Source organism: Chaetodon trifascialis, chromosome 5 (assembly GCF_039877785.1).
Source record: "Chaetodon trifascialis isolate fChaTrf1 chromosome 5, fChaTrf1.hap1, whole genome shotgun sequence".
In the NCBI taxonomy this organism is placed as follows: domain Eukaryota; kingdom Metazoa; phylum Chordata; class Actinopteri; order Chaetodontiformes; family Chaetodontidae; genus Chaetodon; species Chaetodon trifascialis.
In genome coordinates, this window is record NC_092060.1 from 11,714,316 (window position 1) to 11,737,091 (window position 22,776).

The 22,776-nt window shown below is 43.5% G+C and overlaps 1 protein-coding gene across 1 annotated transcript in view; it reads right to left on the reverse strand.

Annotated features, from left to right (window-relative positions):
- The window catches only part of gria1a (glutamate receptor, ionotropic, AMPA 1a), a 69,488-nt gene extending 47,858 nt beyond the window's left edge, over nucleotides 1-21,630 (reverse strand). The window contains 4 exon segments of the mRNA XM_070963476.1: nucleotides 1,256-1,440; nucleotides 5,367-5,606; nucleotides 21,033-21,167; nucleotides 21,320-21,630. Of these exon segments, the coding sequence (XP_070819577.1) occupies nucleotides 1,256-1,440; nucleotides 5,367-5,606; nucleotides 21,033-21,167; nucleotides 21,320-21,407 (648 nt within the window). The 5' untranslated portion in view covers nucleotides 21,408-21,630.
- Nucleotides 21,631-22,776: the final 1,146 nt, after the last annotated feature.

The window sequence follows — 22,776 nt, forward strand, 5'->3', positions numbered from 1 at the left end:
ATGCCTGACAGAGTGACAGACAGGAGAACATCATGACGCCCGTGGTGATGATGCGCGATGTGTCAGTGAAACTACAGGTTTACTCAGCTCTGAAATGTGCCGGGAGTTAATCGCTTCAAATGCACAAATGCAGTGAAGTTCACAAACCACCAACAGTTTTTAGAATAGGATGGACTGTCTATCAGTGGCCATTAGAGCAGCTCTAATAATGACTGCTCCTCCTGGTGGACTGATCGAGCGAGTGCAGGTAGTTTCCGCAAATGGAGCTTAGGGGCGTTACAAGTTGGCCCCGCATCGATGACGTCATCGCGGGGGATCTCATTACAGTCACGAACCCGCCTACTGCAGAGCAGGGACCGGTCACGGACCCGCCAGGGCCCCAGCATGAAATTAGGGGAATTTCGAGGCCGCTACATCTGTATGTTTTGACTGTGGAAGAGTCAGTAATGACAAATGTCTAATGTGGTGAGGTTTAATGATAATACCCTCTGTGTCCTACACATTCTGAGTTCATGGTTTGTTGTATTCTTCATCAGTAGTTTATAGTTGTAGATGGTAACTCATGAGGTATTTTTGTAAGTTTGGGCCCCGAGGCAACACCAAAAAAACAAAAAATTTTAATGATGACGGCTGACGTCAGAGCAGACGAACACTAAAGCCCCACATACGCCGCTTCAGTACACAGTAAAATCCAAAGCTTGACCTTCCATGCTTGGTTACGGTTGCTAAGCAATGATTGGATGACCTCTGTTTGGTGCAGTGAACAGTCAGGTGCAATGCCACATCCTTTTCCTTCCAGCAGCATAGAGGTGAGTAAGTGATGATCCTATCACAGAAGAACTTCCGACTCCGAATGCCAATGGCGCGTTATTTATCTCTGCTGTCCTTGATGCTCCAGGAGACAAAACATAGATCACCAATCAGCCCCCACTTTCCATCCAAATCCCCTCCTTTCTCTTTCCGCCTCTCTCCTTTGTTCATCTGACTAAAACATGCGCAACCTTGTTCTGAAGTGTGTGTTTTTAAAACATATTTTTCAGGAGAAGTCCTTTAAACTTAATATGCTGGCTAATTCCACAACGAGTTTGATATTAATGAAGGTAAATTCACTGATTAACTTGTAAAATTTGGAGCTAATGTGCAACAGACAGCGTGGTTGTTTTCTGTTGCGAGGTTGCAGTCTTAAAGCTGAAATTGCACTGAAAAATAATTACATAATCCATTATCACTGCAAAAACAGCAAAAAGCTCTTTACCTTTTTAAGGATGCCAGTGAGCCTCTCAGTCTCACAGTCGATGATAATCTGGCCCTCCTTCCTCTTGTCCAAATCCTGGAATACTTTCAAGAAAGAGGCCTCCGTCATGGTCTCCACGTTGACCGATGTCACCAGCCAGTTCCTCTCCGCCGCCGTGTCCAGAACCTTCTGCAGCACTGACAGGCCTGGGCAGAAGTGTGGAGAAAGGTAAAACTCAGGGTTTTTTGGGGGGAATTGCAGAAAGTAAGAGAAACTCTGGCATCTGAATGTGTGGACATTTCTACAGTTCTACAAAGAAGTTTAAGATGAATGAAGTGATGAACGATTAGTTGGTAGACCACTGCGAGCCACTCTTAAGTGTCTGTATTTTATCAGGCAACATGAGACAAATTGCGCACAGGTTAATCTTATACTGAGTGTAGTCTTATGAGCTGAAAGATAAACTGAAACAACGTGAGAACAAAACGGAAGCCGTGCAGCAAACCAAGCTGCTCTTCACAAGCGTATCCATCAGAATCTCCCCTGTATCTTCAGTGATAAAGCACAATGAGTGGGACAGTCCATTAAGCACACTGACACGTACAGGTGTGCTTTTCCAGCTCATACAGCGCCAGGCTAAATAATCACTACTTTCACGCTAACGAATAATCAGGCCGTGCATCATCGCGGATGACACACTCACAGCCAGCTTTACATCCTCCGAGCACCAATTACAGGTGGCGCTACTCAATTATGCTGTCACCGATATGCTGCTGAGACACTTGAGCATCATAGAGAAAGAAGGTAGAACAGCCAGTGAGCTAAAGGCTCATGCTAAGATAGGAAATAAAGGGCGATTAAAGAACACATTGATCTTGAGCTCTGATTTACAATCTGACTCACTGTTGTACTCATTTGCTGCTGGCCGTAGACCAATCAGATTCCTCTTGAGCTGGCAGCCACAGTTGTTCCACAGAGTAAATAAAGCAATTTCACCCGCAGCAGACTGGCAGCCATTACCCAAATGAATTATAGCAATTACAGAACTCAGAAATGTAAACTAATACATGATGTAGCTGCATTTGTTTTTCTTCCACTAAAGATGACAAACACTGTTAAAGCCACTGTGTGCCTACACATGATGCGTTTTCATGTTCATGCATTTCATGCATACTGAGCAAATGTACAAATGGCTTATCTACAAGAACAACACAGAGCCTGTCAAAAGAAGGATGAGAAATGCAGTGACAGCCTCTGACGGATGATCGCCTGGCCCTATTACAATGCACACCAGCTGCTCTCCAGGCAATTCATGCTGCCTATTTGACACCAGGTCATTAGGAAATAAAAAGATGGATGGTGTTTCACCTCCACATCTGACCACAATACAGTATATGTAAATAAATTAGACACAGAGAAAAATGGCAAGTTGGTGGAGGCATCACTGGAAAGGTAGATAGGGACGTATGGCGCCTTTCGTGGTGTCCATGTCCTTTCCATTCTCTGTTGATCATGAGTGAATAATTATAGTCCTTGGTGCTGACAGATTTAATAGAGGCTGTGAGACTGATGATAGGCATGGGAACACAGGAGGCAGTTAATCATGGCCGTGAATAAGGCCAGTGGTCCTGAGGAGAATGGACAACTGTCTGTGAATGGAGTCGAGTCCCGGTGTCAGCAGAGGTTTCAGCACCATGGACAGCAGCATGCAGCGCAATCTGGTCCAGCAGTCTGAAAGGACAATCCGTCTCACTCAGGCTGTGCAATTCTTTATATCTTTCTAAATAGCTCACTTCATCATGTGTTTGTATATTTATTTCTTAATTCTGTATTATGTACATTATGTTCCAGCATTTCAGCATACAGCTGGGCAGCAGTCAACAGGGGCTAAAATTAGTGCTTGAATCTCATTAACACTTAGTGTTGAGAACGTTCTGTCCTGTAATGTATTAGAGAGAGATCTGGAGTTTCCCTCAATGCTATCAGTGTGGCTGAACTATAACATTTCTTATCTTTTCAAATATGGCATCTGTTCTTCATTCCTTCCCTGCTTTCTTCCATTTTTTTTTTGTCTCACTCTGTTTACGTTGAATATCCTTTCGCTTTTTTAACTGTGTGGCTGATGCACCGCTATAAATCAGAGCCGGCCTGACAGGGAGGCTCGTGAGACTGGCCAAGGTAAAAATGGTCTTCCAAAGGCATCCTGGAAGAGAGTAACATCATAATGGAATCTGGCTGTCATAAGCACCCTTGTGGCCAGGGGCAATGCATGGAGACCTGGGCACCAGGCAATTGAGAGGAGAGAAAATGACACTTTTGGGAAACCATTTCCTGAATATTGTTTATGATGGGTTTAATGGGCTATCAAATTTGTTTTCCCTTTCTTGGTTTTAGAAATTAAAAATGAGAGGCACCTTTTACTGGCAGATGCCACGCGGCAAGACAGCAAGACAGATGTTAATAGAAATAATATAGAAGTTCTGAGATGTTAAGAAAGTGACAATGCATATGGTATATTTGTATGTTCTTCAGATAATGGAATAAGACACTTTTGAAAAAACAAAATTAAATATAAATATAAACCAAATACAAATATAATACAATGCAGACACACACACGCACACACACACACACACGTTTCCAACATTTTTGGGGACATTACATAGACTTACATTAATTTCCTGAAGACTTACCCTAACATTAACCCAAGTCTTCACCCAAAAATTTATTGATTGACGTGATGGGAAATTGCATTTTGTCCCCATAAGGAAGGCGTGTCACCACAATGTGACTAAGGAAACAGACTGATGTTCCCACAACATGAGTAATATATGGCCACACATAGAGACACACACACACACACACACACACACACACACGCACACACACACACACACACACACACACACACACACACACACCAGACAAATCTGTATGATTTATTTTTACAGCCTTAAAATAACCCTGTAGGAAAGTTGTATCCGGGCAACAGAGGACTCCTGATACACATTCCACTGGTTCTTTCCCACCCCTCAATCACACAGGGCTGACCCTGCGCGCACACACACATGTGCACACACACACTCAAAAGTCTGAGTCGCTAATGAAGGGATCAAAGAGGAAAAAAAAATCTGTGTGACGTGCGGCGCTGCGGCCATCACGCATCAACTGGGCTGTAGACTGCTGTGAAATCTCCCCTGTCACTACTCAATAGTGAGCTTTGCAGAGTGACATGATGGCATCTGTCTTTTAAAGCTGACTTAAGCCTGTTTGTGTCTCTCATGCAAGTCACAAACATGAGCAGATAAGAGTTGCAGTCAGCTTTCATGCTGCATGCCTGCAAAAGTTTCATGTGCAAAGAGGGCACACATGAATTAAGTGTGCATGCTTTTGGGAAAAAAACACACACACACAAACCATACCCTTCATGGTCATGCTCCAAAACCCACCACACCTGGGACAGATGGCAAGGCATTATGGGAATGGTATACTTGACTAGCTACAGAGGAGAGGAAGAGAGGGAAGCAGGAGGCTGACAGGTACGCTGCTTTCCTTCTGCCTTCTCCTGCAGGACTCTTATTAAAATGTTTAAATTGAATGCCACATCAACCCCCCCCCCCCCTTTGTTGGCATGCCACAGCTAAAAGACAGTTGCAACACGGGTTACTGCTGAGGACGACTCAATGAACAGCTTAATCTTTTGTTCTATTGTGTGATTTATCTGCTAGTCAGTGCAGGTCAATGTTTCTTTTCTGTGTTCTCTGTCTGTGCAAAGACTGTGGTCTAAAATAAATGCTCTGACTGCTCATTGCTGCACAATGGCTAAGATTGACCCTGTTGCTGTCGCCATGGCAATGTGAAGACGGCTAATGGTGTTTGGTGTAACGACTGGTTCTGCCTCTAAGCGTCATCATGTGCATGTAGTGCAGAGGAACTGCTGTTTCCTGTAAAGAAATTTGAAACTTTCAATGTCTGTATTCAAAGGTGAATAAGGCTGACAATGCCTCAAAGATATCTTTTTATGAAGAATAATCAATTGCTCCTGTGGCATGTGTTTACCAAACACTAAAAAAGATGATGTCAAATATACAGTGTGATGTGAAATTAAATAAAAGGTGAGTAAGTTTACTACCTGAGTCAGAACTGTACATGTAGACAAACTTGGTCCATCCATAGTGGTCGATCACTCCCACCAGAGCGTCCTGGAGCTCAGGCCTCAGCTGGATGACGAACTGGTTGGCCGTCTCTATGGGGAAGGACGGGGTGACGAAGCAGACGTGCAGTGCTCCACAGAAGGACATGAGCATGTTGACTGTCTTCCGGTCATACAGGCCAATGATGGCATACACGCCCTTGGAGAACTGGGAGCAAACTGCCAGACAAAAGGGAATACAGGGAGAGGGCACATGGAGACAGTTAGTCTCTGGGCTAATTGGAGGATAATGGAATATTTCTGTTCAACTGAGGAAAAACTCCCGTTCAACTGAAAGTAAAATACGAGGAATAAAATGTAATATAACAACTGTTGGTTTTTAAGCACTGGAAAACATAAGCTTCATACAATAACTGCAAAAAACAGTTCACTTTGCACAATGTAATAACATTTCCTCTACACTCTAAACAGGATTGTAATGATCTACTTACTACTAAATAAGTAGTAGTAATAAGTAGTCTATTAAAGATGTGTTGAATTAAAGCTAAAACGATTAGTCAAATAATCCGTCAATTCCAGCCCCTCCAATGTGAAGATCTGCTGCCTTTACCCACCTTGCATTATATTAAATTGAATATTTAGCTATTTATTCATATTAAGCTATTAGAGGACAAGCCCCCGGGGCTTATGATGTTCAATTTCAATATGTTTGATGAAATAGTGAAATTAATGAATCTGGATTAATGAATCTGGAAAATAATCATCAGATGAATTGATCATGGAAAAAGTCACAAACTGCAGCCCCATACTGAATTAAATTGAACTGAGCTGAGCGAAATTGAATTCTAGATAGTGTTCAAGTTTTCATTATGCTTTCATTTCTACTGTTGTCTATCACCTAAGCACCCAAATGTATAAAGAGAAGCTGTCTCTGATGAAAGCAACATTAATCACAGTTTGTTAACCCTTTCATCGCACGGCGCTTTTGAATTTTCACTTAAAAACAGCTCAAATAGCCTTTGTCCATTCTGCTACTCTGTGGCATGTTTATGCAGAGCTGGTCAGTTTGTCCATCTGTGTACATCCAGTCTGTGTCTGAGGAGGAGGTGAAGGCAGATTAGGAGTAAAGAGGTTAATCAATGCATCCCCGGGGTTCCATTGACATTTTACTGGCAGCAGGAGGCGGTTTCCATCTCTCATTTGCTTTCTCCCTCAGTCTCCCCATTCTTCCATTGTCTGTCCATCACTCTGACTTCCTTCACACCCTCTAATATCTTAAAATAGCTCATTTATGTCTACGGTCTTCTCTTTGGAAGGCGTACCCTCTCCGCACTTTCAACATAGCATGCTATCTTTGCACTCGCAAGTCTGGCCTGGGCTATTTTCTGCTGTGGCAATGGGTGGGCCTTACTTATCTCAGTATTTACCAAACAGATTGAAGCCGCTGCCTGTCCCCGCGCGAGGGCCAACTCGCTGCTAGGAGCTGAGGGAAAGACAGAGAGAGGATGGCCCGCACCCAAAACGCCTAACCTGTCACAGACCTGCACCCTCCGGGCAGGCACGTGTGTGTGTTTGCGTGTGTGTGACGGAGATAGAGGGAGAGTGTGAAAGGGAGAGAGAGAGAGAGAGAGAGAGAGAGAGAGAGAGAGAGAGAGAGAGAGAGAAATTCAGCGGTATCACACAAAAATACATGTGCACACACATGAATGCACACACACATATGCAGCCTCTAGTGCTCCAAAAGCCTGGTGACTCACCCTACTTAAAGCAAGCCCTGAAATAGACATTTTGAGCCTCGCCACACTGACTCAGTAACAGAACTATCTTTCCTTCATGGTCTGCACACGCTCTTGCTATTAAATCGACACTCTCTCAGCTATTGCTTTCCTTTCGCACACATTATATTTCCCGTTACAATTTTCTAGGACCAATTTCGGCATCGGCCTCCCTGTTCTGCCTGGATAAAAGGTAATGAGAGCTTGTTTGACTTTTTGTGCAGTGTCCCATTACTCTGCCCTGCAGCAGGTTACCATGTTTCACTGAATATGAGTCATTTCTCATACCTACAGTATGTCTGTCTGACAAATGCAGCCATGTGGCACGGACCTCCTGCTCCGAGCTGGCAAAGAGAACCATGTGCTCGTCTAGTTCGACACGAGCATGACACAGAACATTAGTGCAACTCAGCGGTCTCAGGTCTCGTTTGGATAGCAGTATGGAGGAGCGGCATACTGAGTGTGTTTGTGTGTGTGTGCGGCTTGTTAGCGCTGCTCCACATGTGTAACGACATTTGAGGTAGGGTTGAGAGACCTAAAGTGATCTTGAAGACCCAGCAACACCTGTCCACCCTGGCACTCCGTGTCTCCTCGCCACAGTTACAGCTGCCATGGTGGCAGGACTGAGGTTGCCTGGGCAACGGTCTGCTTCTCTGGCAGGGATTACAGTAGCTCAGAGCTGCGAAAGGACTTTTGGAAGACGAAGTGGGAATTGTGAGTGTTTGGACATTTTGTCATAATTAGGTTTCCCCTCAAGGAATTAGCAAATTTGTAAAACTGACTTGGCTCCGCAAAATCCTTGGACAATTTCTGAAATAATTGACAATTTGCAGCACATTTCCACTGCGCTGCATTTTATTTACACTCAAAACAAACCATAATCATTTCCAAACACAATTCTTCACTGTATGCATACAGATGATGCACGAACGCTCACTGTCTCTTCGCTTTATATTTTCACCCTTTTGAAACTTTTCCTATGAATGAACAACAAGTTGATTTGCATTTGGTGTGGCCGGAATTTTGGGCTACGGGAAAAGAGGAAAACTCAAATCCTAAAGGGACTGATACTCGCACAACAGGAGGAGCTGTCAGAAACAACTCATGCAGCTACTGTCTTCCCTGTTCTCTGTTTCCTGTGCCTTGCAGCTGTTCCTCTGCTTAGCATGAGCCAAATATCAAATGACAGATGTGTCTGTGCCGGCTGCACAAAGAGGGCGTGTTTTTGACAGTTGCTCCTGCATCTGAAGTTGTGGATGATGGGAGGGCTGCTCGGGGTTGGTGGGCAATGCTGTATGCTTCATACTACCCATGAATGTTTGGAGCCCAGTACAAACCCATACAGTGCTAATGGAACATCACTGGTTCACACTCAAAAATAAAGCCTGAGTTTGACTTGATGGATATATTCATAATGAAGTTGTAGAGAATAACACACCAGCAGCCCTACAGTTGTAATAATGATGGATTTTAAAAGATTAGTTTTCAGTCTGCACCTTATTTGACAGGAGTTATGAACCAAAATGAACAGAATCCATAAAATATAGACCGTGTTTTTCACTTGTGCACAGGGAAGAATATTCTGATATTAAAATGAGACCATTTGACTGGCCAGTATGTAAATACAGGTCAATTTTTGCTAGATATATTGGCCAACTGCATCAGTCAAGGTGCCCTTGTGCATGGTACCTGCCTCTCAGCTGCTCCACTGGAGCTGCTCACTAACCCGTGTATAGGCCTGTGGTACAGAGCAGCTCCTTCGTGAGGGCGTGTGTGATTCTTTTTTCAATTGCTCTGCATTGCTTTATATGTTAAAAAAAAAAAGTAAATAAAATAAAATAAAATAAAATAAAATAAAATAAAATAAAATAAAATAAAATAAAATAAAATAAAATACAGCTGAACTGATTTGTACCGGAGAGTCAAAAAACATTTTTTTAATGCACTTTTGGGAAAGCCAAACCCTAACCAGATTTCCAAGAATCAATCTAAGGACAGTATTTTGGGAGTTTTGGCTCAGTAAACCCATGTAGCCCGGACTCATGTAGTCTGGACTGGGTTTGGCTTTCCCAAAAATGCATTTAAAAAATGTGATAGGGATGTTATATACATTAAATGCCTCCACAAACACACACGCAGAAGGAACACCGGGTTTCTACTATTTTCCTCCCCTGGGACTTGCATGCCATTATCTTGTGCAACATTAAGGTCAGCAGTACAGAGGGAGTTTCACAACAGCAGGAAGCTGGGTTCAGCTGCAGGGAGTGTACTGATTGGAGGGTTCTTGTTCAGCCATCCATAAAGGTCCTTTTTTAATAGAGCCAAACTACTGAGGAATGACATGTCAGGTGACGCAAATCATTTACTGTTATCTCTCTACTGTCAGCTTTCTAATAAAGGCATAACATGTTCCTTCAAAGTAATTATATATAAGTGATATATTTTATATGAAAGCAAGTTTAAATTTTGGCTGGCATACAGTTTCTTTACTGAGCTGGCTCATATTCACAGGGTATGCTATAGTAGTTTTCCCCATATGGACTTTAAGGTATCCTTTTGAAAGATGAGAGGGATGACAAGAGCAGGAAGGTTCCTGTCACATCAGGCAGTAACATACACCACCTCCACAAGGGTGAGGGGTCACTCAATCAACCACAGAGCCCTTTGAGGGGAGATAAACACATCTGACACCAGACACTGGAAGACGCACACAATCATCCTCCACTCAGCCACCCATGGCTAATAACTGTCAGATGATGTGTGTAATAAAAAACAGAGAGCATGTTGTGGTCCCTCTGGTCCCATCCATCTTCCAGAGAGCTAATCAGCTCCGTTAATGAGAGGCAGAGGAAAAGAAGTCTGATTCAAACACGGGCACATTCAGAACTTTCTATGGGTGGGCACACTCCAAGCAGCCCCCTCAATACCCCATCTCAATAAAAAAAAATGTCTCACTGGTTTTGACAAGACAGCATCTTGCAGACAGCTTGTGCTTGTGAACAATCCCTCAGGTGATGGGTGGGGGTGGCCTACTCTGTGAGCCCTCCAACACAGCATGACTCACACAGTGCAATCAATCCCCTACCATTCAGAGGACAGGGACCCAGGGGACCGAAACGCAGCACAACGTGGATCTGCATGAATGTCTCCAGACATGACTGAGTAGGAGGGTTTTACTGTGAGAACAGTTTTCTCTGTGATCTCCTGCAAATGACTTGAAATCTATCCTGGAGGAGATTATTCATTCAGTGATAATGCATCAAAGTAGTGCAAGAGATAATTTCATCCAAGCTTACTGTGTAATACTGAGTCAAGATACGCAAAACAGGTTTTAGAGGTTTTTAGGTGGAGGTTGGCTTTGCCTCACTGCCTTTCTGCCTCACTAGAGTACCCACATGCCCCATGGAGTGTTGCACTGAGCTTTAGCTCCTCAAGCTTAAGGGAGATTTACTACCTGTGCAAGAGCAATAAAACTGTGTTTATGTCAGTGCTGTTACTGGTGTGTGTGTGGCAAAAAAGAGAGACAATAATAGAGAAAAGGGAGAAAAAGAAAGACAGGGAGTTGATGTAAAAAGTTGAGGTTTAAGGCAGAAAGAAGAAAATAGCGAAAGAAGCCAGACAGGAAGATTCTATTCTCTCGAGCTTCCACCGCCAGGGACAGCAGTGATCAGAGCAGCTGACCAGCCAAACAGATCTTAGATTAATGTCGGGGAGCGCTGGATACTCTTGAGAGATTACATTAGTTGAAACAGGGGTAATTGAAGGTTAATAAGGATGAGCCAAAAAGCAAGTGTGTCTTGAAAATGTAGGTGAGGGCGGACAGAAGGCAAAGCTGGTTGCTGGAGAGGAGAAGAAACAGAAGCATTAGTGTTTGTGAGAGGAGATGATGGGAGACTGCTGCGAACAAAGAGAACAGATGCCAGCCTAGCAGTGGGAAACACAGGGACCACACGGCGAAATCTAGATTTCTCCTATTTTCTCAAAGTAATAAAACAATGGCACTGCATCGCCTCATTAAATGGGTAATCGAGGGTGTGAGAGCACTCCCCTCAGCTCCGAACATACCTCCCCCTTCCTGTGCCTCACCCTCTAACCCTTTCACGCCAGGCCATTGTCTCTCCTCCTCGCTGTTTCTCGCCACATTTCCAATCTGGTTTGCTGTGGAGCCCCGCCGCCTGCTGAATAAATGCTTACCTGGGCAGCGGGTCAGAAACCCAACCCAGACCCACTCCTGTCAGGGGGTATGGAAACTCCAATTATCTCCTTAACAATCATCCCTTCGCAATTATCTCCCCATCTGCGTATCAGTGTCGACAGGTGCAGAGGGACAGTCCTGCTCACACACTTTCATTTCCCTTCCAGAAGTGATGGAGGTGGATATGTGGAGCAAGAAGAGGCGAGCACACAACCTGCATGCTAATTCATTAGGAAGTGTTGTATAAATAAGCAATTGTCTTTGACAAATTCCAGCTGAGCCACTGGGAAAGGAAAGGAAGTGTTCATTATAGACCTGCGCAGAACCTTTATTTTCGACCAACTAGAGGTGTAAGTAACGATTACTGTTACTGCAGATAATCTGTTGATTATTTGTGTGATTCATCAGTCGATTCAAAAATCTATCCAGTGTAATGCAGTACTGAAAAATGACCAATAATTCTGGATCCCCCAAGGTGACATCTTCAAAGAAAAGCAACAATTTCTTCATTTGAGAGGCTAAAATTTGGCACCACTACTTGAATATTGATTAAATATTGATTGATTAAATGAATAATTGATTATGGATGGCATACAACCCCCAATTCCAAAAATACAATATAAAACCCTGATTGCAAAAAAGCTGGGACACCGTGTAAAACATAAATAAAAACAGAATGCAGTCATTTCCAAACAAACTGCATTTACTGACAACAGTTTTCCTGAGTCCTTGTTGTAATTTCCTTTATAAAATAGCCTCACTCCATCCTTTGCTAAACCCCTTCCCCCAAAAATCAAACACCCAGTCATAGTTTAGGAAACATAACCAGCCCTGTCAACCTTTGTATTTCTGTCTGTGTTGAAGTGAAATGGGGCCTGTAAAAAGAGCAGTATCTAAATCATTTGGAGGGCGTTCTCTTTTTTTTAGCTTTTCAAAACCAAAAACCCAAAGCATAAGAAATTAAACAGAATGTTTATTTGCTATAATGTAAACTGACAATGTTAGCATGCACGGCTAACTGACTATCCATCCATCCATTATCTATACCGCCTATCCCTTTCGGGGTTGCGGGGGGCTGGAGCCTATCCCAGCTACAATGGGCAAGAGGCGGGGTACACCCTGAACCGGTCGCCAGCCGATTGCAGGGCCACACGCAAAGACAGACAAACATTCACACTCGCATGTTTTTGGTCTGTGGGAGGAAGCCGGAGTGCCCGGAGAGAACCCACGCATGCACGGGAAGAACATGCAAACTTCACACAGAAAGGCCCCGTCTGACCCGGGGATCGAACCGGCAACCTTCTTGCTGTGAGGCACCCGCACTACCTGCTGCGCCACCGTGCAGCCCGCTAACTGACTAACTACCTAATAACATAATGTAGGGTTACTTCCAAAGCCAAGAAGCACACCACCTGTGACTGCGTCATGACAGTCGGCAACATCAGCAACATCACCAGACAGTAAATGGAACCCAGCTATTTCACACATTCGCATCCGTCTCAAGTCAAAGACCCTTTGATTCAAAAATTTGAATTCAATATATACAATATATTGTCTTTATGTCCACCCATAATTATTAATCTATTTGTGTGTTTTTGTTTACTTCTTCAACTTTCAGCAACTGTTGCAGGTCTGGTGTCATGGCAAGGCAGTTACTTAGTACTGCGAGCATCTGCGCGGCAGTGCAGATGACAGCAGTAGTTTTGTGCTGTCAATGTAAGAGCAGTTACGCTATGTCACACTGTTAATACGCTTGTAGGCTTTGTTCCTCATTAAAGTACACAGAAGCTCCTGAGATGTGCTGCATGACAAAAGAGGGCTTCTGTCTTTGCTGCAAAACCATGACAGCTGCCATCATCCGGCGCTCGTCCCTCCACCCCGCAGCACAAATCCTGGTCCTCATCCCCTAACACATTGTTTTCTAATTGCCAGCCCCACACGTCTCAGCTCAGACCTCCATGTCCCAGCTGCCATTACCTCCAGAGACGACAGATTTGTTTTAAATACTTGAGCTTGCATGAATGCAGAGAAGGATTCGGAGCAGGCTTAGAGAGACAATGAGGAGAACAAATAGAAACAGAGTGGACATCACCATTAGTGATGTGTGTGTGTTTGTATGGTGGATGAGAAGCGGGTGTGTGATAAAGGCTGGTTTCTTGTCGACGCAGGATTCTCAAACCTCAAGGCGCTGGATGGCTGTTGGGATTACTTTTATGTGGCAAGCGCTTCTCAGAAAATGGTCAGAAAGTGATGAGATTAAATGACAGGTTGCTTATTTCCTCCTTCCTAACCTCTCTTCCTTCACCCCTGCCCTATGTGCATATCCCGTCTTCCTTTTTTTTTTTTTTTTTTTTTTTGGAAAGCAACACAGGCACACACAACACACAGAAACAATATCTATCCCCCTTCTGCTCCTCACTCTATCACTCCGCTGCTTGGGGAGCAGTTTTGGCTGATCTACATTGATTGCTATGGGCCATTCTCTATCCCTGGCGCTCTGGAGCAAAAAAAATCCAAGCCTTCTCATTCATCAAACCAGCACCTGCCAGACTACAGCCCAAGAGAACAAACGTCAGTTTCTTTTCTTGTTTTTTTTTTTTTTTTTCTCCACCATTCTCTTTGTTTTCTCCTCAACAAATAACTGTCATGTCCCAAAGAGTCAGGAGGGAGCGGTGATCTGTTTTTCGTCCGCCTTTTTCAATAACACACTGAACGCTCGGTAATCCGTCTGAACATGCATGCACTGTGGAAGTCAGTCACCACAGCTGTACCTCAATGACTGACACAGTCGCTACACAATAAAATACAAAACCCCAGAGCCTCACTGACACCAGCCAATGGGTCTGGGATTGTAGCTTAACATCCACCCCCACCCTCTTCTTCTTAACACAAACTGTATCCTGCCTCAGCTGGGATGTACAGAATGGTGGTGTAAAGGGGGCCTATATAAGAAATACAGAAATAAAGGTCTCTGAGAGACATGTTACATTTTTAGCTTCTCCAGGCAGATTGTATATAGAGCTGAGTATTTTTAAGCAGTGCTTAACAGATTCAGTTGAATTGCTTTTTTTTCTCTACACGGTTATTATTACATATTTATGCTTATAACTCCATGGAGTGATAGCTTTGGATGTGTTGCATTGAATAATACATTAAATGCATCTGCTCGAGCTCTGCCTCTTGTTAGCTATTGTGCGTGTGTGCAAGTGTGTGACCACAGAAGTCTCACATGCCCGAACACTTTTCTATTTAGCAGTTGGAGCAAGAAACTGCTCTGATGAGGAAAACTCAAGACAGGTGAATGTAGCAGACGAGGGACACCAGAAAGCATAATGTGGGGACAGCTGTTTTTTTTTTTTTCATGCATGTTAAAGGATAGTTTGGTTTATTTGGGACTTCTTTAACAGTTTTGGCCATCTTTTTGGTTACGATAACATCTTTCTCAACTCACTGAAGCAATCGCTGAGATCTAGGACGACGCTACATTGCTAAAATCAAGCCAAGCAGAGAGAAAGCTGAATGTCCTGATGGTTCTTTTTGAGGAGGATCCATCCTACTGGTGTAGTTGTATACAGCATTACACTATCTAACTAAAAACTGCAGCATTGTTTTTTCTCACTATTTTCTGATTACATCACATCCTGTTTCTTTGAGTTGGGCAATTTGTCCTGTGGAAATAAAATTTACAGCCCTACACCATCCACTCTGATCAATAGCTTCATACATCAGACGCCATAAAAATATTGTTCTAACTATAATGTTGTTCATTATTGACAGTGCATATCACTGGCATCACTGATATTACAGCCTTTTTCCAACACTGCAGGACTTTGATTTACCACCAACATTCGTCCACCTCTGGACTTGACCTTTACCTGTACACGCTCGCTGTGACATAGACCTACATATATCCCATCAGCCAATGATAATTCATTTCTATCTTCTAGGTCTGCACAGAGGGAAACAACCCTCCCCCTCTCATCTCTGCCATATTGATCCACTGGGCAGGCCTCTGTACTCAGTTCATTGATCATGGCTGCCTCATAGATCCTCTTCTAGTCCTCTTTAACTGACCTTCAGAGACCAAGGGAAATAGTGCTGCCTATATTGCAGTGACAACCCAAATTGTCTTTCCCATGAACACTAATTAGTCTTGATGAAAGGTTTATTATCAGGATGGCTGAACTGGACACAAAATCAAATGCAAGTTAGTGACTTACAAACCTACATGTATGTCTAATTCAAGATTCCAGTTGGAAATGTCACATTTTGTTGCTAGGTGCAATATCCTCAAGACAGATTTTTAACCAAAAATAGCCAAAGCTTAGCCTAAATCTCACCACACACATGTAGGATATCAAAGAGAAAAGTAGATAATATAGGCGTGAGCCTGCAGGGGATTTGACATGAAGCTAGCGATTCAGTGACGTCCTTATTATAAACCAAGTCAATAGCAGATTATGGTAATGTGATATCTAACTGAGGGGAACTGTGACTAATATTCTCCATGTACACACAGCATCCCTGGCAGTTATTTTTAACCACTGGAAACATGTAAAATGAGTCAGTCAAGTAAGTGCTTTCACTGAAAATGTGAAAACAAAGTCACTTATAGAAAAAGAGCCATGATCCATAATAAAAAGTGCCAACAATACAGGTGTATCACTTTATGGTTTGGTTTGTGAAAGTAAGAAAGAAGACAGAGATGCAAATTAGCTCCATTGTCTCACATTATGCCGACAGTGTTGCCATTGTCATTACCATCCTGATGACTCCCCAGGCGGGAATCGCTTTGCCATCAACATTCAATGTTGCTTTTTTCTTCCCCTGCCTCTTTGTTTTCTCTTTCAACTTTGCCCTAGTCCACCCAACTGCCCGACCTCCCACGCCTCTCCTCCTGCTCTTTAGGCAGGTGCCAGCGAGTGTGTGTGTGAGCATGTGTGTTTTATGTGTGTGGGGTAAGATGGCTTGCTTGTGGAGGAAGTCGGCAGTCATAAGAGCCAGCTGACGAGTATCAACCTCATCCGGAGCTCCATTCATCCCCATGCACAAGGGTCCATTCACCCACTGCTTTTCACACTTTTATTCCCCAAGGGCCCCGGGCACGTTCCCACACTCGCACACACTTACAGAGGTGAACTGTCACTCACTCAAGACATCCTACACAGATGCCAGAAAGTGCACCCAGATGCATGCACAAACACACACACACTCCTCCACATAGGCATATTAAATTGAAATCCAGGAATAGGCTGCTTTTCTCATCTGACTCATTATAAACAGGCCCTGGAGCCCTTCTTTCTCCTTACAAACATGTCTCTATAGCCTCCACATCCAAATACTCTTTTAGACCGAGTGACACACAGCAGGAAGAGGTGTCATTTTCATTTTAGCCGTCTCCCTCTGCCGTGAATCTTTCTGACATGCTTGTACCACAGCCCACCATCATACCTATGAACTGCAGCGATATGCATGACATGAAGAAAAAGATGTCATATTTGATGGCACTGCGCAGAACACTGAGAGGGGAGACTGGATGGAGGGAAAATACATAGATATCCTGTCATGCTGACAGTGACTGGGTCTAGTTAGTTTCAGGCAGCTTACTGACAATCTTTCGAACCAGGATTTCTGATGTTAGTGGCTATGATCTTAGCATTTTTCTAATGGCATCTAAGCTATATGGTTCTCTCACTACACTACAAAGACATTATTATTGTCCCCCCTCCCACCCCCCCAAGTCCACCTCATCTGCTATAGGCCCAATGTTTGACTTGGGAAATGTTCAGCAGCAGCCTGACCCTCATATTCACATCACATTCCCTTCTGAGCATAGGACCATCTCATTAATGAGGGCATCTTGGGTGTGTTTACATTTCATTACACAGCTCTGCCTGGCTGCCTGGCCTACAGTTGGGGGACGGGGGGATGGTTGTTGTGTTGCCGGGTGATTGTCCATGTCTCCAAATATTTTCTGCAGCTCTTTTGAAAAATTACACACACTATAAACACAACTCTGGACAGGATAAAGAATTATACAAAATAACAGGAAAGTGTAAGGATATCTGTGCTATTCTAGAGTAAAGTGATAGTGTTCAACATTCGGCAGGAGCCAGCACTGAATGTCTATAAATCTGCATGAGTGTGGTTGCACATAATGCTTTATTCCAAATCCAATTCTAAGATTGTAACTGAATCTCATAAGAACTGCTACAACCACATTACATTTAACCTCTGGAGTAGATATGGAGAATTGCTTCATATTTGTTTATTTACTGTAAGCTGTATCTGCTTGATATACAGCTTTTCCTTACTGTTTTCTATAGAACCATGCACTACCTCACAAGTGGACAAGTGTGTGTTGACTGGTGTGAAAACAGTATTCAACAAATATCCTGGAAAACAATTTAATGCCTCATCCCTTAACAGACATTTGTGTCTATTCAAGATGCTCAACCAGAAAAGGTAAAGGTTACACAGTCAGTCCATTATACTTTATTTCAACTGGTTCTTCGAGCTGAGTATTGAGTATAGCCACAGTGAAGATGTTTTTCTAGTAATCAGTGTAATCAAGATGAGCCTGCAGGGGAGCCTACAGTCTGTCCAAGACACAATATTCATAGACGCAGTAACTTAAAAGACTATGAACTTGGAGAGGGACAATGAAGATGTTTGTCCTCCACCAGTTCAAGCACTCCCTGTCATAAAGCTACTGAATCAGGGAAGCCACACCGCTCCCGCAAGTTAGTGGTACTGTTCCCTTACAAGCCCCTTCGAACACAATTCTGCCACTTCAGAAGCTGTAAGACTCTGGTTTTATCGTTTAATTGCACCTTGAAGAGGTGGAGCAGTCCATGGAAGCCTGGTATATGTGGCACCATGTGGTGCAACACAATAACAAGAAGGGAAGTATTCAACTGCTAATTCAAGCATCGGGAAAGGAACCTCCCTGCATGCAGCGCTTCTTCAGTCCTTTTGTGTGGACAACTGTTTCTACAGTTTTGGTTCAGAGTGATCCTGGTGGTGAAGCCTTGCAATCTCCGGACAACTGGAGGCTTTGACTGGCAACAAATAACTCATCTGTCCTCAGACGCTTTCCTGCAGATGCCAGAAGTACCAGAAGTAACCACTGTATGAATCGTGGACAAGCCAGACTCTGATGAATCCACACCCGGCTTGCGCTGGCATTGTCCAACGGACATGTTATCTTACAAGCACGACCCCACTGATGTCACCATGATCATCATGCAGAGTATCTACAAGATTTCAGCAAGCCAGTATGACCCCTTAAGGTATACTGTCCCCTTAACCACCCAAGCTAAGGTCTTGATCCATTGCCTGTCATACAGGAAGAGAGCATGAGAGTAAGACCAAACATGTCAGAGAACAAGAGAGATGCTCGTCTTTGGCAGCCCATTAGTTGCTTACCCCATCAAAGAGAGTCCTGATGGAAGGATTGAGGTTGCAGCAAGCAGGGTTGCACCAAAACAGTAGCAGTTAATTCCATGGCTAGAAGGCACACATGGCTTGTTTGCCATTTTAGCTGGCACCTAATTAGCTCAGCTACTGTAGCCAGGACTCAGTCTTCCCATCCGCCAGGTTAAGCTGTGGCATGGCTCCACCACTGTCTTAACTCGGCTTCTGTCAGAGTCATGCTAAGATCAGGTGTTTGTTGGCACCCACTTGGCGGAAATCCATAAGCTGATGAATCATGAGGACTGGCAATGCATGGACGGACAGAACAACCCCACTTGAAACACCAAGTGGGTGGTCACATGGGCCTCACTTTCTCTAGCACCCAACAGGCAAGTGGTCAGGGGTGCCAATATCCTTCCCTGCTGCTGTTGAAGAGGAACTCAAGCAACCTACCTTCTGTAGTGTCACTTTACGATTCCAAGCTCCTCTTCACCTGATGTCAGCAGATACCAAACCAAAGATCCCCTTTAGGCGGCAAGCAGACTATACATTATATAGGCATAGTGCAGTCCTATAGTGTATGTATGAGTGTCATGTGACTGTGTGTCGCATGATGTAAGCTGTCATATTTCTTTAGTGAAAATTTTGTCAATTAATTTTCCACTGATCAGGTTTATCTAACCATTGTGTAGATACAGAGATTTACTTGTTATTCAGGTTTATTTACTGTAGGCTAATTATACTTTCTTTATAGCATTGCTTATCTATTCCTTTGCATCGAACCATACACTAATCAACAAGTGGGCTAGTGGAGTGTGTTGACAATATTCAATAAATATCTCAGAGAACAATTTAATGCCTCGTCCCTGATGAGTCGTCTGTGGCTTCAGCATAACAAACCAGAACATTTAAAGGGTACAGAGAGTCAGTCCCTAAGATCTGAGTCAGAATGCGATTATGCTCGTATTTTAGTGTATTTATAAAACTGTATAATTTTATTTTTCCCTTCCTTGCTTATTCCGTGAGGTATAACTGATATCAATGACTGCCTCTGAGCCAGTGAAAATGGAATAAAGACCAGTTTTTAAAATTCCAGACAGGTTTCAAACTGGAAATGCAACATTCAGTGTCTGAAAGAAGTAATCAAACGTCTGTCACTGAGGCAATGACACACACCCGAGAGAGACAGGAAGGCATAGTTGTCAAAGGGTATCACCTGGAAGTGTGTGACTTCACGACAGTGAATGTGAGTGAGCCACAGGCACATACAGAGGAGTCGAGGGTGTAATGAGAAAAACACATCAGAAAAGTCTCAAGGGCGACAAAATGTTGCCAGAATACAAAGGAGGGATAAATGCAGGGCTAACAAAGAAGAAACAAATTATACTGCCATTTCTTTTATACAGACTCAGACATGGAGTAATGGTTTGGCTGGCACAATGTCACACATTATCACCCACAGGAGAACGGTGTCCCCACTGCTCTGACCAAGGACTCAGAATAATGATTTTTAAACTTCCTTGTTGACCTCAACATCCCACTGCCAACATGTCCATTATTTTAAGTTCCAATGCCACAATTATTCACGTTAATGAATGAAAGACACTACCAGCTCTGTATGTTCAAATGCATAAAGATCAGATCAGAAAGCTCAGGCAGGTAATCTTAAAGTCCTGAAAGTTGAAGTATGCATTGTTCGTGCGTGCGTGTGCGCATGTCTTTGTACATGTTTTAGAGAGAGGGGGGTTAATAGTGTGTGTTCTGCCCGGAAACGATGATCGGATTGTGATCCGTGGCTAATTACACATGCGTATAGAGCCGTTTTTCCTCCTTCTCCGCGTCGCCAAGGAAGGACGCACAGAGATCAGTGGGAGCCGTTTTAAATATGCATATAGCTGTAAAACCGATGCTATATGAACTGAGTATTATATGTAGGGTCTCTGCTACCGCTGCAGAGCTTGATTTGAAATCCCCGAGGCTTCCCCGCAGCGCAAAATCAGGCTGCAATCATGCCGTGGAAAACAGAGAAAAGAAGTCTTTCGCGGTCCCACGCAACAGTTAAGACAACCGACCAGAGGCGAGTCTTTGCAGTAGGCCTGCGAGACATGCGATGATAGCCTGCGCACGTCTGACAGCCACGGAGTTCTTCGCTCTTTACGAAGTGGACAAACACATTGAGGGGATGGAAGAACGGTCTGAACAAAAACAATGTGGCAAATGTCAGCAAATGTAATCTGCTTCCAGCCACATAATACTTACAGGCATATGTCATGGAGAAGCTATTCCCCATCTTGACCATATCCACCTGCGGCACCAGTTTGGGGATGTCCTGGTGGTGAGACAGGGCGAAACGAAACACCTCATATTCGTGCGATTCGGTTGGGAACAATCCTCCTGTTGAGCGGCAAAGAATCAGGAGTTAATATTGGACACATTGGACAAGCGAGGTGGAAAAAAGACGCACATAGAAAAGAGACACGAAGCAAAGTTAAAACAGAGGTTTTAACGCTGAGACAAAAGGTCTGACGCGTGTGCGCCATTCTCACCTATATTGATGTTACTTGGAAAACTTGAGCTTGAACCCAAGCACATCCCCAGTAAACTGGTGTAGAGGATGGTGAAGCTTCGCTGCATATTTCCTTTTGCATTGGCGAAGGGAAAAAGAGCCGAAATCCAAACATAGGTTTGTCCGTGTGTGAAGTTAAATCCCCCGCTTCTCCTCCGCTCCCTGCCGCCTCCTGTTAGAGCAGCATTTACACCAACATCGAGACAACAGCGAGACAGTTATTGCAATGGCGAGAGGAGGCACCTTCCTCTCTCCTCTTTTCCCTCTCTCTGCTGATGCTCTGGTGTCCTTGGCTGCTGTTGTATGAGACACGGAGAATGACTTCAGCATTAGCCGCACTGCAAAAAATATGCCCGTCTTGAGAAGCTGTTGAGTCTCGATGTCGATTTATTTATTTTTCCCCTTAAAGCAGCTGATTTTTTTTATCCACAATACAAGGAGATGATTTCTCTTGTTTCTTGTTTGCAGGGAAAACTCCGATTCTTTCAAGAAATGCCTACAAATGAATTGTCACTGCAACAAGGTATGATAGAACAGATCGCTCACCTCAGAGGAAATAACACATCGGCAAATGACAAATATAAAAAAAAAAAAAAAAAAAAAAAAAAAAAGATGTGCTTTGCATAGAAAACAAGTGGTATTTTCTCAACTCACGGAATGATGTCTTCACCTCAACATAACAAAGAGAACAATTCACACTCAATAAGCTACTTGAGTAAATGGCTTGCGGGGTGAATATTTTTTGCAGTGTGCAGCCTAGTGAGCACCCACAGGTCCCTCAGGAGACGCACGGGATGTCATAGATGTCCATTCACTTCCCTGCACTGCAAAAAGTATCCTCGTTACTATCCACACCATGCATACAACATGCTTTTATTTTGGAGTAAACACTGATTGCATATTTCAAAACGACAGAATAGAGAGAAACGGGTCCCAAATCTTGTATATTCACCCAGATGTGATTCAATTATATGTACACAATTCAAACACGTTTAAAACCCACAGAGGAAGCTCTTTGTTAAGTGTAAAAAGGTCTTCTAATGGGATATGTTTAAAGTGCATCTTTATTTGATGTAGTTCCTCAAACAATGGAAATTTAAACAACTGACCAAACTCCATCTGGCGATGAAGATCTCTAAAGCCCCAGCACAGCTACTAAGTGGACCTTCTGGTGAAGCTGTTTTGTCATGGTTTCCAAAATCAAGAGAGAACTCTGAACCTCAATTTCATCTCCCATTGCAATTCACTACAAATGGTTTTCTGATTTAAATGTCCATGTCAAAAGGATGGCCTTAATGTGTTTTTTCTAGCAGGAAACGTGACTCTATCCAAATGGGCTTAAAGCTGTGGTGGCATCAAGAAGACTTGTAGGAACATATTACCAGTTCTACCAGAACCATATCTCATTGATTGACAGGTTAGTTTGCACCATTATAA